We start from the raw sequence: 14,727 nt of genomic DNA, 5'->3' as shown, positions 1-14,727 counted from the left end.
GAATATTTATTTGTTATTAAAAATGTATATATTAATTTTATAACGTTGATATTAGATTTTAAAAGAAAAAATTGACATCAAGTAATAATAATATTGCAGAACTAGAACTTGAAGCACTCTAGCAAGATGATGCCACGTATCAAAAAATAAATAAATAAAGAAAAAAGATGATGCCACGTCATTGAAATAATGACTAATGGAGACTAGCTGCCTTATGTGGTTGAGTTTGGGATTTGGACGCTTCGTGCTTTTGAGACGAAGAGGAATTTTTTGGAGTTGTGAGCTCGCGCAAAACAAATAGCACATGGGAGATGGAATTTTTTATGCCAAAATAATATTTAGCTAGGAAAATGCCAAAATAATGTTTGGACTCAACAAATTTGACTAGTAAAAATGATCAAAGTTAAAAGTATTATAGTTTTGTTGGGTTTACTATAGTGAGTTTTTATATAATCTAATTAAACTTTAACTAAAATATAACTTTATTGAGTCTACTGTTGGTATTCTACAGTCATATATTTGACAAGCATCATTTCTTGCAAAGTTTCAGCATATAAATTTAGGACGTTGCTAGTCGACCACTTAGCTGCAAATTGTATTTTTTTTTTTTTTGAAAATTTTTAAATATTTTTAAATATTTAAAAAAATATATAAATTTAGTAATAATTACTTTTTTTAATTATTAAGTAAAAAAAATATATGATCAATCATTTGAATAAAACCTTGTGGCAAGTTAGCATTTTCCATAAATTTCATAGTGAACAGCCTATGCCCCATCTGCACAAGTTGATGCCAATTGACCTGTGTATGACATCTGATCTGATGATGAAAAACTCACTGCTTTCAGTATTCTCACATGGGATTCTACGTACTTTTGCAGACTTGTCTTGGAGTTTGCCTCTCTTTCTTTGACTTATTTTATGCTCTGTGCGGTCCTCGTTTTCAGGATAACTTTGCGAGTTGTAAATGCATCCAAACATTCCTAAGATATACATGTTCATGTAGCTATGAGTTTAAAAGTGTGGAAGGAAAGGACCAATGTGCTAAAATCTAAAGAAAACTTGCATTTAGATCTGATGTTTTTATAACCCACCAATTATTTGGTAGTAAGTGTCCATCTTCTCTCTTTGTTTAGGCAAATAATTGTTAGTCCGAGCAGATTTATGGACACCCAGCCACGTGCTACGTAGCTGTTCTTCGTATTAATTTATGTTGTTGTCCCTACTACTTATATGATTAAAGTAGTTAATTTTTTGGGATTTAGAATGAGGTGGTTCTCCATTATCTGTAGGAAAGAATCCGTTTGTAGGACCATTTGGCATTTATGATATGATTTAAACATGGAAACCGACATGCTAAGGTAAGGTACATGCATGATAATATCCCCATGACTCAGATATAAAATGGATGGTTAATGCGTTAAGTTCATTGTACTTGCCAAAGTTCAAGCTTATAGGATGCTTAGAATCATCGAATATTTGAATCTTCTTGCAATATTATTGTAAGGGATAAAAAAATATAACGCCCATGGTGTTTTCTAGGCCCAGTTCAACATGGAGAACTCATCAAGAGAGATGGAAGAAGGAGACAAAAGAATGAGAATGATGTTAGGAGGAAAATAGAAGAGTGGACATAAAGGAGGGATGATATGATATAAAATAAAGGAAAGTGACTCGTAGTAAATGGGACAGGAGATAAAAGGCAAGGGCACATATGACTTTAGGGACTTTTGGCTAAATTTCTCAGAGACTTCATATTCTTTAACCTCACAATATAGACTCAAGTGAGAGGAGGAAAACCAGAGAATAGAACTCGAATCTCTATTGTACAGTGAGAACTACTGAACGAGAGATCAGGAAGATTGTAAACCTGCAAATAATAGTGAATTCTCCTCTCTTCGAACTCCCATGAATGTAGAGCTAGTGCCGAATCACGTAAATCTGTATGTCTCATTCTCTTTACTTTCCTTGCATTTATTTACTATTTACCACTATGAATGTACACATGAGCACCGTACAGCTGCACCGGACTACTGTTGGGGGCGCACACAACACCAACCGAGGCCTAAACAACCTCAATGAGGCAGGGAATAAATTTTTAGGCATTAACAATTATAAACATGGATGTGCTTAAAACCTTGTGGAAGAACATGGATTATTCCATCTTCTTCGTTAAAATGGCTAATTTCTTAGTTGTAGATAATAACTTTATTGATGAGAAATAAACATATTTCAATTACACAAGACGCGTACAAACTATACATACTGCATCTTCAAACTTTACAATGAGTTTACATTTTGTATCTCAAACTATTAAAATTGACATATTATACCTTCAAATTATATAAAAACTAACTCTTTAAACGCTGAAATCAACCCTAAACTCAAATTATGAAAAAAAAAAAAAAAAAGTTATGTGACATATGTTGACCCCTGTGAGAAAGTGTAAAATCTTTGGCTCTTTTTTTTTTTTTTTTTAAATAATTTTGAGGTAAGAAAAATTATTTATTTATTTGTTTGGAAAGATAGAGATTGCTTCCTTAAGATCAGAAGAAAAGAATCCATTAGGTGTTCATGATGAGACAGATCAACCTATTCAATTACACAGATGAATAAAAAAAAATTGGTACCGACTGCCACTCCATGCTTTTACCTTTGCTTAATATGCAAATCCACCCTAACCCACTTTTGGCTGTTGATCAATGAGCAGTTAAGCTTAAGAAATGATAGCTTTAATTAGATGGATATACAGCATCTCAGCACTTAGGCCAACTTGCTTGCGTGGTCCCTTTCCTTCTAGATGCGACGTGGCACAAATGGAGTGGTTAGCCTGCACTGAACTCCATCTTCCTCGTTGCTTTTGGAGTGAGCCACCCAAACCAAAAAGGCTTCTGCGGTTAGAAAAACTATACCCATCTCTTCAACCAACACGCACGCTCAGACATTCACGCACGAGAGAGAGAGACAGAGAGAGAGAGAGAGGGTTAGAGATAGGAACTGTGTTTGTAATCTATTCCATGAAAGCAAGAGTAAGGGGGGAAAAGAAAAAAATGTATATTTACATTGTTTTCTCGAGAAACTAACACTAGTTTAGCCTATAGCGTGCACCACCACTTCTCTCTTGCTTAAAATTCCATCCCATGAAAGAGAGTAGATAAAGCAAAGTTGTTTCTCTTTTTTCAAGAAACTGAGTTTTTTACTCGTAGCCTGCATCACCACACTCTTCTCTCCCTCTCTCTCTCTCTCTCTCTCTGTGTGCAGGTCAAAGGTAAAAAACCTTCCATTCACGGCCTCTCTTTTCTTTTATTTTTATTTTATTCTGGGCATTTAAACTTGATAATCTATGTGAAAGCTGAATCTCACTTGCATAATTAGAGACTATCTTAGAGTCTCTCTATCCAATAGGAAATGCGTGCTCTTCAGCTCATAGAGCGATTCAAGGGCACCCAAGTTCACGCTCTTAGTCCATCGGAGACTATCACCGGCACCGGTAAAAACCCCACCGTTGCTACCAGGGCTAAGCTTATCAACTATAAAGTCAAATCATTTTCGAAGTCCAAAGCCAACAACTCGGTCGCAGTAACTGAGGCTCTTCTTCCTTATGGACTTCCTACAACTGATCTCCTTGAACCCTCCATAGATCCCCACCTCAAACCCCTCGACTTCGTAGCGACTGTAGCTGACCTGTATGGCCGTCTTGAAACTTGCTCCCACTCCGATAAGTCAATGCTATGTATGGAGCAGTACTCTGTCTTGCGTAGCCTCGGTGATCACAAGCTGCTACGCCGGTGCCTCCGTGCTGCCCGTCAAAACGCGGGAGATGTGCACTCGAAGGTTGTGGTTTCTGCGTGGTTAAGGTTCCAGAGGAGGGAGGACGAGCTTGTGGGTGTATCTGCTATGGATTGTGGTGGCCACGTTCTTGAGTGCCCCAAGGCCGCTTTAGTATCTGGGTATGATTTAAATTCTATTCATGATCATTGCCAATGTCTTAACGGCCGTTTCGAGGTGATTAATACGCCAACCTTGATAGGGAATGAGTGTTTGAGTTTGGATGTGGATAATTATGTTTCATTTTGTATTGGTAATGAGGAAATTAAATGTGTTCGGTACAGAATTGCAGCGTTATCGAGAGTATTTAATGTTATGCTGTTTGGTAAGTTCTTGGAGTCGAAAATGGATAAGATTGATTTTTCAGGAAATGGGATATCTATAGGGGGATGAGAGCTGTTGAAGTATATAGTAGAACTAGAAGATTGGACTATTTCAGTGCTGAGATTGTTTTGGAGTTGCTTTCTTTTGCAAATAGGTTCTGTTGCGAGGAGTTGAAGTCTGCTTGTGATGCTCATCTAGCATCACTGGTGGGCAACATTGAGGATGCAATGACTCTTATTGAATACGGTTTGGAGGAGACGGCAAATCTTGTTGTGGCATCTTGCCTCCAAGTGATGTTAAGAGAGCTCCCAAGCAATCTGTATAATTGGAAGGTGATGAAATTTTTTTGTAGCTCTCAGGCTAGGGAGAGGTTGGCCAGGGCAGGTCATGCTTCTTTCTTGCTGTATTATTTCCTAAGCCATGTTGCGATGGAGGAAAGCATGGCATCTAACACGACAGTGATGTTATTGGAGAGATTGGGAGAGTGTGCAACAGAAAGGTGGCAGAAGGGACTTGCGTTTCATCAACTGGGCTGTGCATTGCTTGAGAGAAAAGAGTACAAGGATGCTCAGCGTTGTTTTGGGGTGGCAGCTGCAGCGGGTCATGTTTATTCAATGGCTGGCATAGCAAGAGCTAAGCATGAGCAAGGGCAACAGTATTCGGCCTATAAGTTGATGAGCTCTCTCATCTTAGAGTATAAACCAATTGGGTGGATGTACCAAGAGCGGTCTCTTTATAATATTGGGAGGGAGAAGATCCTGGACTTGAAAACTGCAACTGAATTGGATCCTACTCTTTCATTCCCTTATAAATATAGAGCTGTTGCAAAGGTGGAGGAGAAGCAGATTAGGGGAGCCATTTTGGAGATTGACAAAATTATTGGGTTTAAGCTCTTGCCTGACTGCCTTGAGTTGAGAGCTTGGTTCTTCATTGCACTTGAGGATTACGAAAGTGCTCTTAGAGACATTCGAGTAGTTTTAACTTTAGAACCCAATTACATGATGTTTCATGGGAAGGTTACTGGGGATTACTTGATTGAGCTCCTCAGCCATCGGGTTCAGCAATTGAGTGAGGCTGATTGCTGGATGCAACTCTATCAGCGATGGTCTTGTATTGATGATATAGGCTCTCTGGCTATCATACATCAGATGCTGGTAAATGACCCTGGAAAGAGTCTTCTCCGGTTTCGGCAATCTCTACTTCTTTTGAGGTAACTCTTTGTAATTTTGTTTAGAGGTCTGTCTTATTTCTTTGTAATGTTGTTTAGAGTATCTTAATCATCTTCAATTTTTATGAATAAATCATCATGGCCTTAAGAAGCTCGTCTCCTATAGTTTTTTCTTTCCAATTCTTCAATTTTGATATCTGGTTGATTTGAAACACATCCCTGTTCAAATTATGTCCGAAACCAGATTCTTTTTCCTGAGATAATAAACTCACATCTGTAAGCACAAGGTAAAATCATAACCTCATACACATTTACCAATAAAATTTTATAGATTGCTGCATGTATATAGTCATTTGTCAATGATTGCAAGTTTCAAATAAGCTGAGCTCATTTCCACTGGTTTGATATATCCTTAGTGTTTTCTTGTTTCTACGCAGTGTCTAGGACAATAGAGGAATATGCTGTGTAAAACAACATATGATGCCATTTGACTCTTATCATCTCTAGACTTACTACATTGATTTCCATGAATAATATCTAATATCCAATTATTTAATAGGCTAAATTGTCAAAAGGCTGCAATGCGTAGTTTGCGATTGGCTAGAAATCATTCTAACTCTGAGAATGAAAGGCTAGTTTATGAAGGTTGGATTTTATATGACACCGGTTATCGTGAAGAAGCTCTCTCTAGGGCAGAGAAGTCCATTTCACTTCAGAGGTCATTTGAAGCCTTTTTCCTTAAAGCGTACACATTGGCAGATACAACTCTGGATCCTGAATCTTCATCTTATGTCGTTCAAATTCTGGGGGAAGCTCTTAAATGCCCTTCAGATGGTCTTCGGAAAGGACAAGTGAGTAGTCCCTGTACTGTGATCCTCATCACTTGGCCACATGCCTTGATATACTTGTTTGATTGTGTATTGGGGTATTTTGCAGGCATTAAATAATTTAGGGAGTGTTCACGTGGATTGTGGTAACCTGGATTTAGCTGCAGATTGCTACATGAATGCCCTTGAGATCAAGCATGCAAGAGCTCATCAAGGGCTGGCGCGTGTTTATCATCAAAGAAATCACCGGCAAGCTGCATATGAAGAGATGACCAAGCTAATAGAGAAGGCACAAAATAATGCATCAGCATATGAGAAAAGGTCAGAATATTGTGGTCGTGAAATGGCAAAGAATGATCTTGATACAGCAACACAATTGGATCCGCTTAGGACATATCCATACAGATACAGGGCAGCAGGTAATACTTTGTTACCCTTAAATAGCATTCTCTACCATTACATCCTGAGCAGTAGTTACTGCCAATCACAAAATTTTGTTCTTCCTTGTGATAACTTTTTATGTGCATTATGCTACGTATATAAAACTGTTTTAGACCATTGTTTCGGATTCTGTGCTTCCTGCGTAATTAGTTTCAATATCATCACATATCAACAACAAATAATAGGTTGCTATACTTACTGGATCTATAGAATCACGAAGCACGTGATGATTTTATGCTCAATCTGTATCTACCAGCAATGAGGCAAGAGATATTACTTCTTTTCTCTAACTGGAGGGGCTGGTTATGGTTTGGACAGTCCATATTTTCTTAGTAATGAATTCCTGTGATCATAATGTCCTTGTCATTTAACAGAATAGACAACTTTCTAGAGATTATTCGTTAAGCATAAAAACTTAATTAATAAATAATCCTAGAGAGAGGGACCTCCAAATTCTATTGGGCTACTGGATTCATTTCCTTCTCTTCTTTGCTTGGCTAATTGATAGCTGCCAAGTTACTGAATGCATTGAACTTTATTTTGTAATGAATAGTTTCTCTTTTTATTTTTTTCTGTCCAGTTTTTGCAACCTTTTGCAACAAAAGAATAGCTATAAATATAAGAGATATTGAACTTTTTCTAAATGCTGTAGTGATCTTACGGCGACTGGCATAAGGTCTTCTGGCTTATAGTACACTCAAGTCTGGCCTAATCAAAGATGTATTATGAGCACTTCTGAACAGTTACTTCCATAGTTTTTTTATAAGTTTTATATAACTTGTATATAACTTGGTACAACAGAAGGATGTATAGATATATATATATATATTTTTATACAAGTAAAAGTAAAATTTTATTGATAGTAAAAGGCATAGTCCAAGTACACATGGAGTATACATCAAATATGCCTAATTACAACTAAGCACTAGTTAAAGATACTGGATATCAAAGTACTGTTGACCGGTGAGGTGTCATATATCATGGATGATCTATTCAGTAGCCTAAGCCTAGCTGCCTCTGTTCATGAAGAGTATTGCATTTCTTTCCGTTTTGTTTCAAGCTAGAATCTGAACTGACATCACATTTACTTAACTTGAAATCTGATAGAAAGATCAATATTTCGAGTACCAGTCCCATATTTATCATCAATCTACTTCCATTGCTTTCAACTAAAAGTTTTGTTAGTTTTTGCGATTCTGAATGGTGTGTGTAGACATGTTCATTACTTTGAAAACAAAGACACTAACATACAGAATCACATATCATCAGTTCTGATGGATGACCAAAAAGAAACTGAAGCTGTAGAAGAGCTAACGAAGGCCATAGCTTTCAAGCCTGATTTACAAATGCTTCATCTTCGAGCAGCATTTTACGAGTCAATGGGGAACCTCGCCTCTGCTCTCCAAGATTGTCAGGCAGCTCTATGCTTGGACCCTGATCATAAGGAAACACTTGATTTGTATAATCGGGCACAGGAGTTGGCTGTAAATTTACACCTTAAATGAACACTCATATATGTTCCTAATGAAGTCAGCATGTGGCAGGCCTCATTAGCTGAGGGGTAATATCATGGGGACTTCACAAATGTCCGAATGTTCCCTACCAATCGTGCCCGTGATGATCATCCAGCTGCAAAGAAGCCATCACAATGATTAGGGATTCTTCATCAAGAAAAAGAGGCGAGGGAGTGGCAAGCTTCATCAGCAGAGGGTCATATATGTGCTGTGACCTTGTCCCCCTGGATCATGAGGGATTCTGCAAGCTAGAGCATCCTGGTGAAAATGGTCATGTAAAACAAACCAAAAGAAATGTCCCTATAACCATTTAGGGAATGGGGTCAGAATCTTTATGGTGTTGAAAGTCTTCAAAATTCTTTGAGAACAATATAGGCGTCCCATATTGTCACTTGATTGAAACAAGAATTTTGTGGGGGAAATTACGTCTTTACCACCCATCTTTCAACACTTGACATTGAACCTTAAAACTACCAAAAATTGTGATTTGCACCATCTGTATAGATTCATAGTGAAGATTGCGTTACGTTACCTAATTTTGGATACTTTTAGCTCCCGTTTGGATACTGAGATGAGATGAGATGAGATGATTTTAAATAAAAGTTAAAAGTTAAATAAAATATTATTATTGTTTTGAGATTTGAAAAAATTGAATTGTTTATTGTATTTTATGTAGAAATTTGAGAAAATTATAATAATAAGATATGATGAGTTGAGATGGTTTCTCAATCCAAACGGGGCCTAAGGTGAAAAACTAGAATTGAATAAAAGTTCGATGTCAAAAGTAGTTGGATGTACAATGTGTTGGTGTTGAGATGTAAAATGTAAAACATTTACCAGCTGTAGGGTGAAAAAAAGGTATTTTCCTCTTATACGCAAACAAGATTGTGGAAACATCTAAATGCCATTTTCTCCATTTTTTCAAGACAATTTTGGAACTGAACTGTAGGAGAAGGGTGGGGACAGTTATTGATCTTGAAGTTAATTATATATTATCTTATGGTAAGGTTTTACAACGTCAGAACAATCCCAAAAAGAATTAAAAAAGTTGGCAAGCAGGAGCAAGCGTCCTCTGCCTTACATTAGACACGAGCAATATTTACCTTGCAATTAACTGCAACTAAAATACACAGAATCGGGGAAGAAGAATAGACAAAAACCTTGAAGATTTAAGACTGAACCCTCAACTTGAGTCCGTAGACATGATTTCAAGCTCTGCCCACCAAAGTGGAGATAGTTTTGGGGTTGCTCCATCAGGCCCCACTGCTGTGATCCCTCTCAACTTAGCTGTAATATCTCTCATCGATGGTCTTTGCTTTGAATCAGGTTGGACACAATCTTTTATCACTCCAAATACTTCCTCAAGCTCAACCACCTGGAAAGATTTTAGCGTTGGATCCACCATTTCTCTTAAGGGCTGCTCACCTTTTAGATAGTCTGATGCCCAGTCTGCAAGAGAGCCATCGTCCACAGAGTATGGAATCCTTCCCGTCATCATTTCGAACAAGATCACCCCGAAGCTGTAGACATTGCTTTCTGGTTCCACTGATGGCGTCTCCAAAAGCTTCATAGCATCCAAGTCATTCTTGGCTGCAGAAATATCATTCCAAAAACCGAAATCTGATATTTTGGCTGCATAATCTTCAGTCAGGTATATAGATGAGGATTGCAGGTTTTTGTGGGTTACAGGTGGAGTCAATTGGTGCATATATTCCAGACAGTATGCCATGCCCATAGCTATTCGGAGTCTCATTCCCCAGTCCAAGTGCTCGGCTTCTTTTACTGCAAGACATCCATACGTTAACATTTTCAAAACCATAAAAGGGTCTATCCAGCTGCATTTATCCTTAAGAAATGTATCATAAAAAAACATATATACTACTATCAAAGCATTTGCCTCAATGCCATGAACAGTAGTATTTGCATCTTTAGCCTTTTCCCTAACTTGCCAGCATGATATAATGCAAGTCATTCTGCTTGATATTTTTATTAATTTGCTTTCCCTAACTAGGGCAATGGAGAAAGCTCCACAAGTTGGTTTCATCAATCAATTAATCATGAAAATGCAAAGTAAAGTGCAAATTGATCTTTTTATTAATTTTCTTCTCTTAAACATGCAGGGAAGAGTTAAGGTACTCACTGTGTAAATGCTCAAATAGTGTACCATTTGGAGCATACTCAAAAACCATCATTCTCGTGAATGGCTTCTCTTCTTCACAATATCCAATGAGGTTCACGAAATTTTTGTGGTTCACTTTTGATAGTGTCTCTATCTGAAGAAACAAATAGAAGTGGCCTTTAGAAACAATCAGAAAGAATGCCCCAAGTATGGTGAGATTTGATTCTTCTATACCTTCTTTCTGAACTGCACTTTCAAACTTTTTGACCAGTCTCCAGGAGATATCACTGCACTAGATGATACAGCTATTTCTATCCCACTTGAAAGAGTCCCCTTATACACAGTCCCATATGAGACAGAACCAATGATATTGCTGAAATCTTCACAAGCTGCTTCAAGTTCTGGTCGGTTGAGCTTTGGTACACCTGAATTCAAACTTTCAAACGTCAGTACAATCCTGTAGGTTGAGAATAAAGTATGATTTATAATTATGCCAGATTGGAAGGATTAGAAGATTAAGTTTAGTACATCTGCTATGCATGCAAGGAGGTTCAAAACTTCTTTGATCCTACCAACGAATTAAATAAGTTGTTTTAACTTAAAAAGTTTATTCATGAACCTTTATCAACAACTAGAAATAAAGAATGGATTATTCAGTTAACTGAATCAATTCATGGCCCAGATTCTCCAAGGGGGAACTACTGAGCAGCACATATGTTTGCTCTCAATTAAGTCATGGTGTTGTATTGGTATAATAGTACCATTTCCTAAAAGGCCCTTAGATCAGGATTATAAACATGCAGATTTTGTTCTCATGAGAGAGAAGAATGACCTGTTACAAATGCTTTCTGCAGCTGCCCACTTAACCCTGTCACCCAAGGTTTCACAGTAACAACCTTGTTTCTTCTGCAGTAAAAAATGCTGATGGCTGAAATCAGAATGAACGAGCAAGCCCCGGAAATTCCAACCCAAGTAAGAACTACATGAAGATTTGTCTCAGAATCCTTGTTAACCACTTGGCTAGGAGTTGGAGCTGGTGAAGGAGTGGGATCCCACTCCCGGTGAGAATTTGCTGGTGGAGATGCTATTATTGGCGGATTTGCTGGAATTATTGAAGCAGGAGTGGGAGCTAAAATAGGTGGCTTGGAAGGAGTCAGAAAGATATTGGAGGGAGCTTGTGATGGGGAAATTAGTGGAGATGACAATGGTGAATCTGATGGAGCTGATATAGATGAAAATGGTGATGTTGATGCTGATGGAGGCAGATAGTCCTGTGATGAGGGGGAGGGAGAAGGTGATGGTGAAAATGAACTCCTCTTGTTCACATTGTTGCCTCTGGATGGATTTGAGAAATCTACTGCCTGCAGCAGCTTACGGTTAGCTTCATCTCCAAATTTGGCAGTGTTCCTAACATGGCAAAAATATTGTGAGCATTGAGTATATTCATAGGCAAATATATGCCAAGTATGAAGGGAAAAAAAAAAAAAAAAACTCCCAAGTTTAAAATTTTTCCAGGGCCAGAGATCAAAACTTGTTTTTAGAACAGTGAGATGGCAGTTATGCAAGCATGGTAATCCCACCAGCTTAAATAAATAGAACTCCTGATCTTCTGTTAAAGCAGTGTTGCTAAAGTTTTCTTTAGTAATCTTAATTCTGAGACCCATAACAAGTTTTTTTTAAAAGATAAACTCATCATATATCATCATGAACGATTATAACCAAGATTCTCCATCTCCCGGCCATGTATTTTGGTCCTGATATTTACATGATACTTTGATTTTGAAAAACTGGTGGTGTAACAACCCAAGGAAAGTTCATCTCATTGGCCATACTCCAAAAAGACTGGTCAATGTAACAATTGGAACCCATTGAAGTCATTGTGAATGACAAGAACCACCCCCCCCCCCCCCCCCCCCCCCACCCCCCCTTCCCTACTCCATTCCAAGATGGCCAAACTGTGGTCAAGGTAGCAAATATTGAGATAAAATTTAGTTTCAATTTTCAAAATCATTTTTTTCTAATCTTTCTCAAAATAGTATTTCGAAGCTTGTTTATACTTTTCATTATTACTCGTTGCATGATAGAACCTTGCTCCCATTCCCTACCCTATTTGTCCAAAATCACAGATCTAAAGATTAGAAAATTAGTAGGATGACATCAATTGAACTTTCTTACCAAATGAAAGATCCACAGTTACAAGACTCCCTCAAAGGAGCACCAGTTAGCTGGTTATCATCTGCCTGAAATTCCGAAAGGGTCTTGAGCTCATAGAGTTCAGGAGAGATGGTACCAAGAAACTCGTTGTTGTCAAGTAAACTGCAGCAAGAATGACATGTATGATGGACATAGTAAAAGCTCATACAAATAGGACTAGTGAAAATAACAATGTGAAAGGATCATATTACAGGGTAGTCAGGGAAAGATTATTGGTGAATTCAGATGGAAATGGCCCGCTAAAGTTATTGAATCCCAAGTCCAAAATCTCCAGATCCTTCAATTCCCCAATGTAATTTGGGATTTTACCAGAAAAAGAATTGTTGCGTAAAATGCTGTAGAAATTAAGCACAGCTAATCAGTTTATGAAAGATCAGATAAATATAACTAAAGAAGTGAACCTGACTTTATGGGGACAAAATATATTCTTACATAGATTTTATGTAAGCCAGCTTCCCGAGTTCAGGTGCCAATGTTCCATCAAGGCAAAGATCCTTCAAAGTCCTGCAAGTCGACGATTCCATAAATTACAAGATGGAAAAAAAAAATGACTCCGGGTAAAAAGAATAGCACGAATACAGAAAACAAGTATTACATCAAGACTTGCGCGCATTTCTCTCAATTATCAATAAGAAGAGTCATATTTCATTAGAATTAGCTTTTATATCACTTCAACTATTTCATATGTCGAGTGTCAAGCAATCATTTGTGCGTCTCTTTCGAAAAAGTTACTGTTCTTGAAGATTTAAAAAAAAAAAAGCATAGACCCTGATATCTGATATCATATCGATAAGAACACGATTCTTAATTATGAACAAATAATTTATAGATTGATCAAAAGCATAATTTGTTTAACATAACTGACTAGTAAAAGAATTGGATTTCATTTGGAGTTTTAGAAGCGCCTAATGATCTCTTGCTTTAGAAGATGCAGAGAACACATTTATAAGAACGAATGGAGATTCTGCATAAGATCGATGTCACTCACAAGGTCACCACTTTCCCGTCCGAACACTCCACTCCGAACCAAGCACACGGATCGGCCACTCCATCATTCTCATTCCAATCCGATAAAGCCCCATACGGGTCTCTGGTCACTCTATCCCGGAACCTCAACAACGCTAAACCTGCGTCCAAGCAACATTTTTTTCATACAGCCAACCTGCAACCCTATATCTAAAAACAATATATCATGAGCTCGAGAACTGTACGGACATGCAGAGCTTGTATATTTATACCTTCGGTGTTCAGAGACAAACACAGACTTTGATTCCTAATAAAAAGTGATAGCACCGCCATGAACACCGCCATGCGGAGCTTCAACTGGTTGATTCTCATCCGTCCGTCCGTCCCCAAGAAACTCATAATCTCTGAAAAATTAAAGACTGGTTCTTCTCCTATTTGTTCTCGTCAAAGCAAATATGTTACAGAAAAAGAAAAACGCATTTACAAATATATATATAGAGATATATATATATATACACACGCACTATAATATTTTATATAAGCAGGGGAAGAAAGCGCGTATCTCATTTTTATTTATTTTTTATTTTCTGTTGTGGTAAAAGCTTCAAATGACCGAAACTTACCGAAATATCAAAGACTCGGTGACCGGATGAAGGTACAATGAAACCGGTGTTTCGGGGGAGCAAGAAGGATTCCGAAAAAGCGGTTTGTTGAGTCAGGCGTTTCGGGTTTGCGGCGATTCAGCAACGTTAGATTTGCTTGGTCTTTGTGGCGTGCAGACTACCGACTCTTCTCCTTCTCCATATATACATATAGCATAAAAGCGCCGTCCTGTCTAAGCCACGTAATTCTCACGTGCACAAAGCTGCTTTTTTCATACTTTTCTTAATTCTTTTTTTTTCTTTTTCTTTTTTTCGTGATCGTGAACCCATATTGTCTTTTCTTTTCTATTCAAGGCATTTTTCATGCATTAGTGATTAGAGTAATATACCAATTACATCAAGAGTTCTTTTTTGATGGGAAAGAGATTTATCATTATCAATTATGCACGCATTTTCTGAGTTTAATCATAACTACAAACATCAATGGTTTGCAAAACTGCTAATAAAAATTTAATTTTATTGTTTGATAATCACGTACATGTATGCATACATACATGTGTATATATATATATATATATGTGTGTGTATGGACTATAAATTGTTTTCTATATGCGTGCAATTAATAATTATTAAGTCTCATTTGGATGTTGAGTTCTTTATGCATAGTAGTAAGTTGAGATTGTGAAGTGAATTTTGTGAAGTCCATCTAAGATGAGTTTAGATTT

The 14,727-nt window shown here is 37.5% G+C and overlaps 2 protein-coding genes across 4 annotated transcripts; one reads left to right on the top strand and one right to left on the bottom strand.

Annotated features, from left to right (window-relative positions):
* The first annotated feature begins 2,850 nt into the window (after window positions 1-2,850).
* On the top strand, window positions 2,851-8,637 carry LOC121238891 (ethylene-overproduction protein 1). Its single transcript, XM_041135973.1, is given in 6 exon segments — window positions 2,851-3,267; window positions 3,377-4,209; window positions 4,212-5,361; window positions 5,879-6,170; window positions 6,256-6,565; window positions 7,857-8,637. Coding segments are annotated over 5 exon segments (2,790 nt in total). The 5' UTR covers window positions 2,851-3,267; window positions 3,377-3,407; the 3' UTR covers window positions 8,093-8,637.
* A 315-nt stretch (window positions 8,638-8,952) lies between these two features.
* On the bottom strand, window positions 8,953-14,174 carry LOC121238898 (inactive receptor-like serine/threonine-protein kinase At2g40270). 3 transcript variants are annotated; one of them, XM_041135984.1, is made up of 10 exons: window positions 14,024-14,174; window positions 13,673-13,840; window positions 13,423-13,561; window positions 12,867-12,938; window positions 12,626-12,769; window positions 12,396-12,536; window positions 11,053-11,627; window positions 10,455-10,645; window positions 10,242-10,374; window positions 8,953-9,883 (listed from the first exon to the last, which is right to left on the bottom strand). In XM_041135984.1, exons 2-10 carry the CDS (start codon window positions 13,797-13,799, stop codon window positions 9,285-9,287), a joined length of 2,121 nt encoding a protein of 706 aa, XP_040991918.1. In that variant the 5' UTR covers window positions 13,800-13,840; window positions 14,024-14,174; the 3' UTR covers window positions 8,953-9,284. The 3 variants fall into 3 exon arrangements, with proteins under 3 accessions (XP_040991918.1, XP_040991920.1, XP_040991919.1); XM_041135986.1 differs by having other exon boundaries at window positions 13,673-13,819; XM_041135985.1 differs by having other exon boundaries at window positions 13,673-13,804.
* Between the last annotated feature and the right edge of the window lie 553 nt (window positions 14,175-14,727).

Source organism: Juglans microcarpa x Juglans regia, chromosome 7D (genome assembly GCF_004785595.1).
Source record: "Juglans microcarpa x Juglans regia isolate MS1-56 chromosome 7D, Jm3101_v1.0, whole genome shotgun sequence".
Lineage (NCBI taxonomy): Eukaryota > Viridiplantae > Streptophyta > Magnoliopsida > Fagales > Juglandaceae > Juglans > Juglans microcarpa x Juglans regia.
Note: the sequence above shows the minus strand (reverse complement) of the source record. Positions and strands in the feature narration are given on the sequence as shown.

Excerpts from the sequence above, each read along its gene's own strand:
- LOC121238898 (XM_041135984.1), bottom strand. The coding sequence starts at position 13,799 with ATGAGTTTCTTGGGGACGGACGGACGGATGAGAATCAACCAGTTGAAG. Across the intron at positions 11,628-12,395 it reads AACTGTGGATCTTTCATTTG|GAACACTGCCAAATTTGGAG; the intron begins GTAAGAAAGTTC and ends TTGCCATGTTAG. Across the intron at positions 9,884-10,241 it reads ACTATTTGAGCATTTACACA|TAAAAGAAGCCGAGCACTTG; the intron begins GTGAGTACCTTA and ends GATGTCTTGCAG.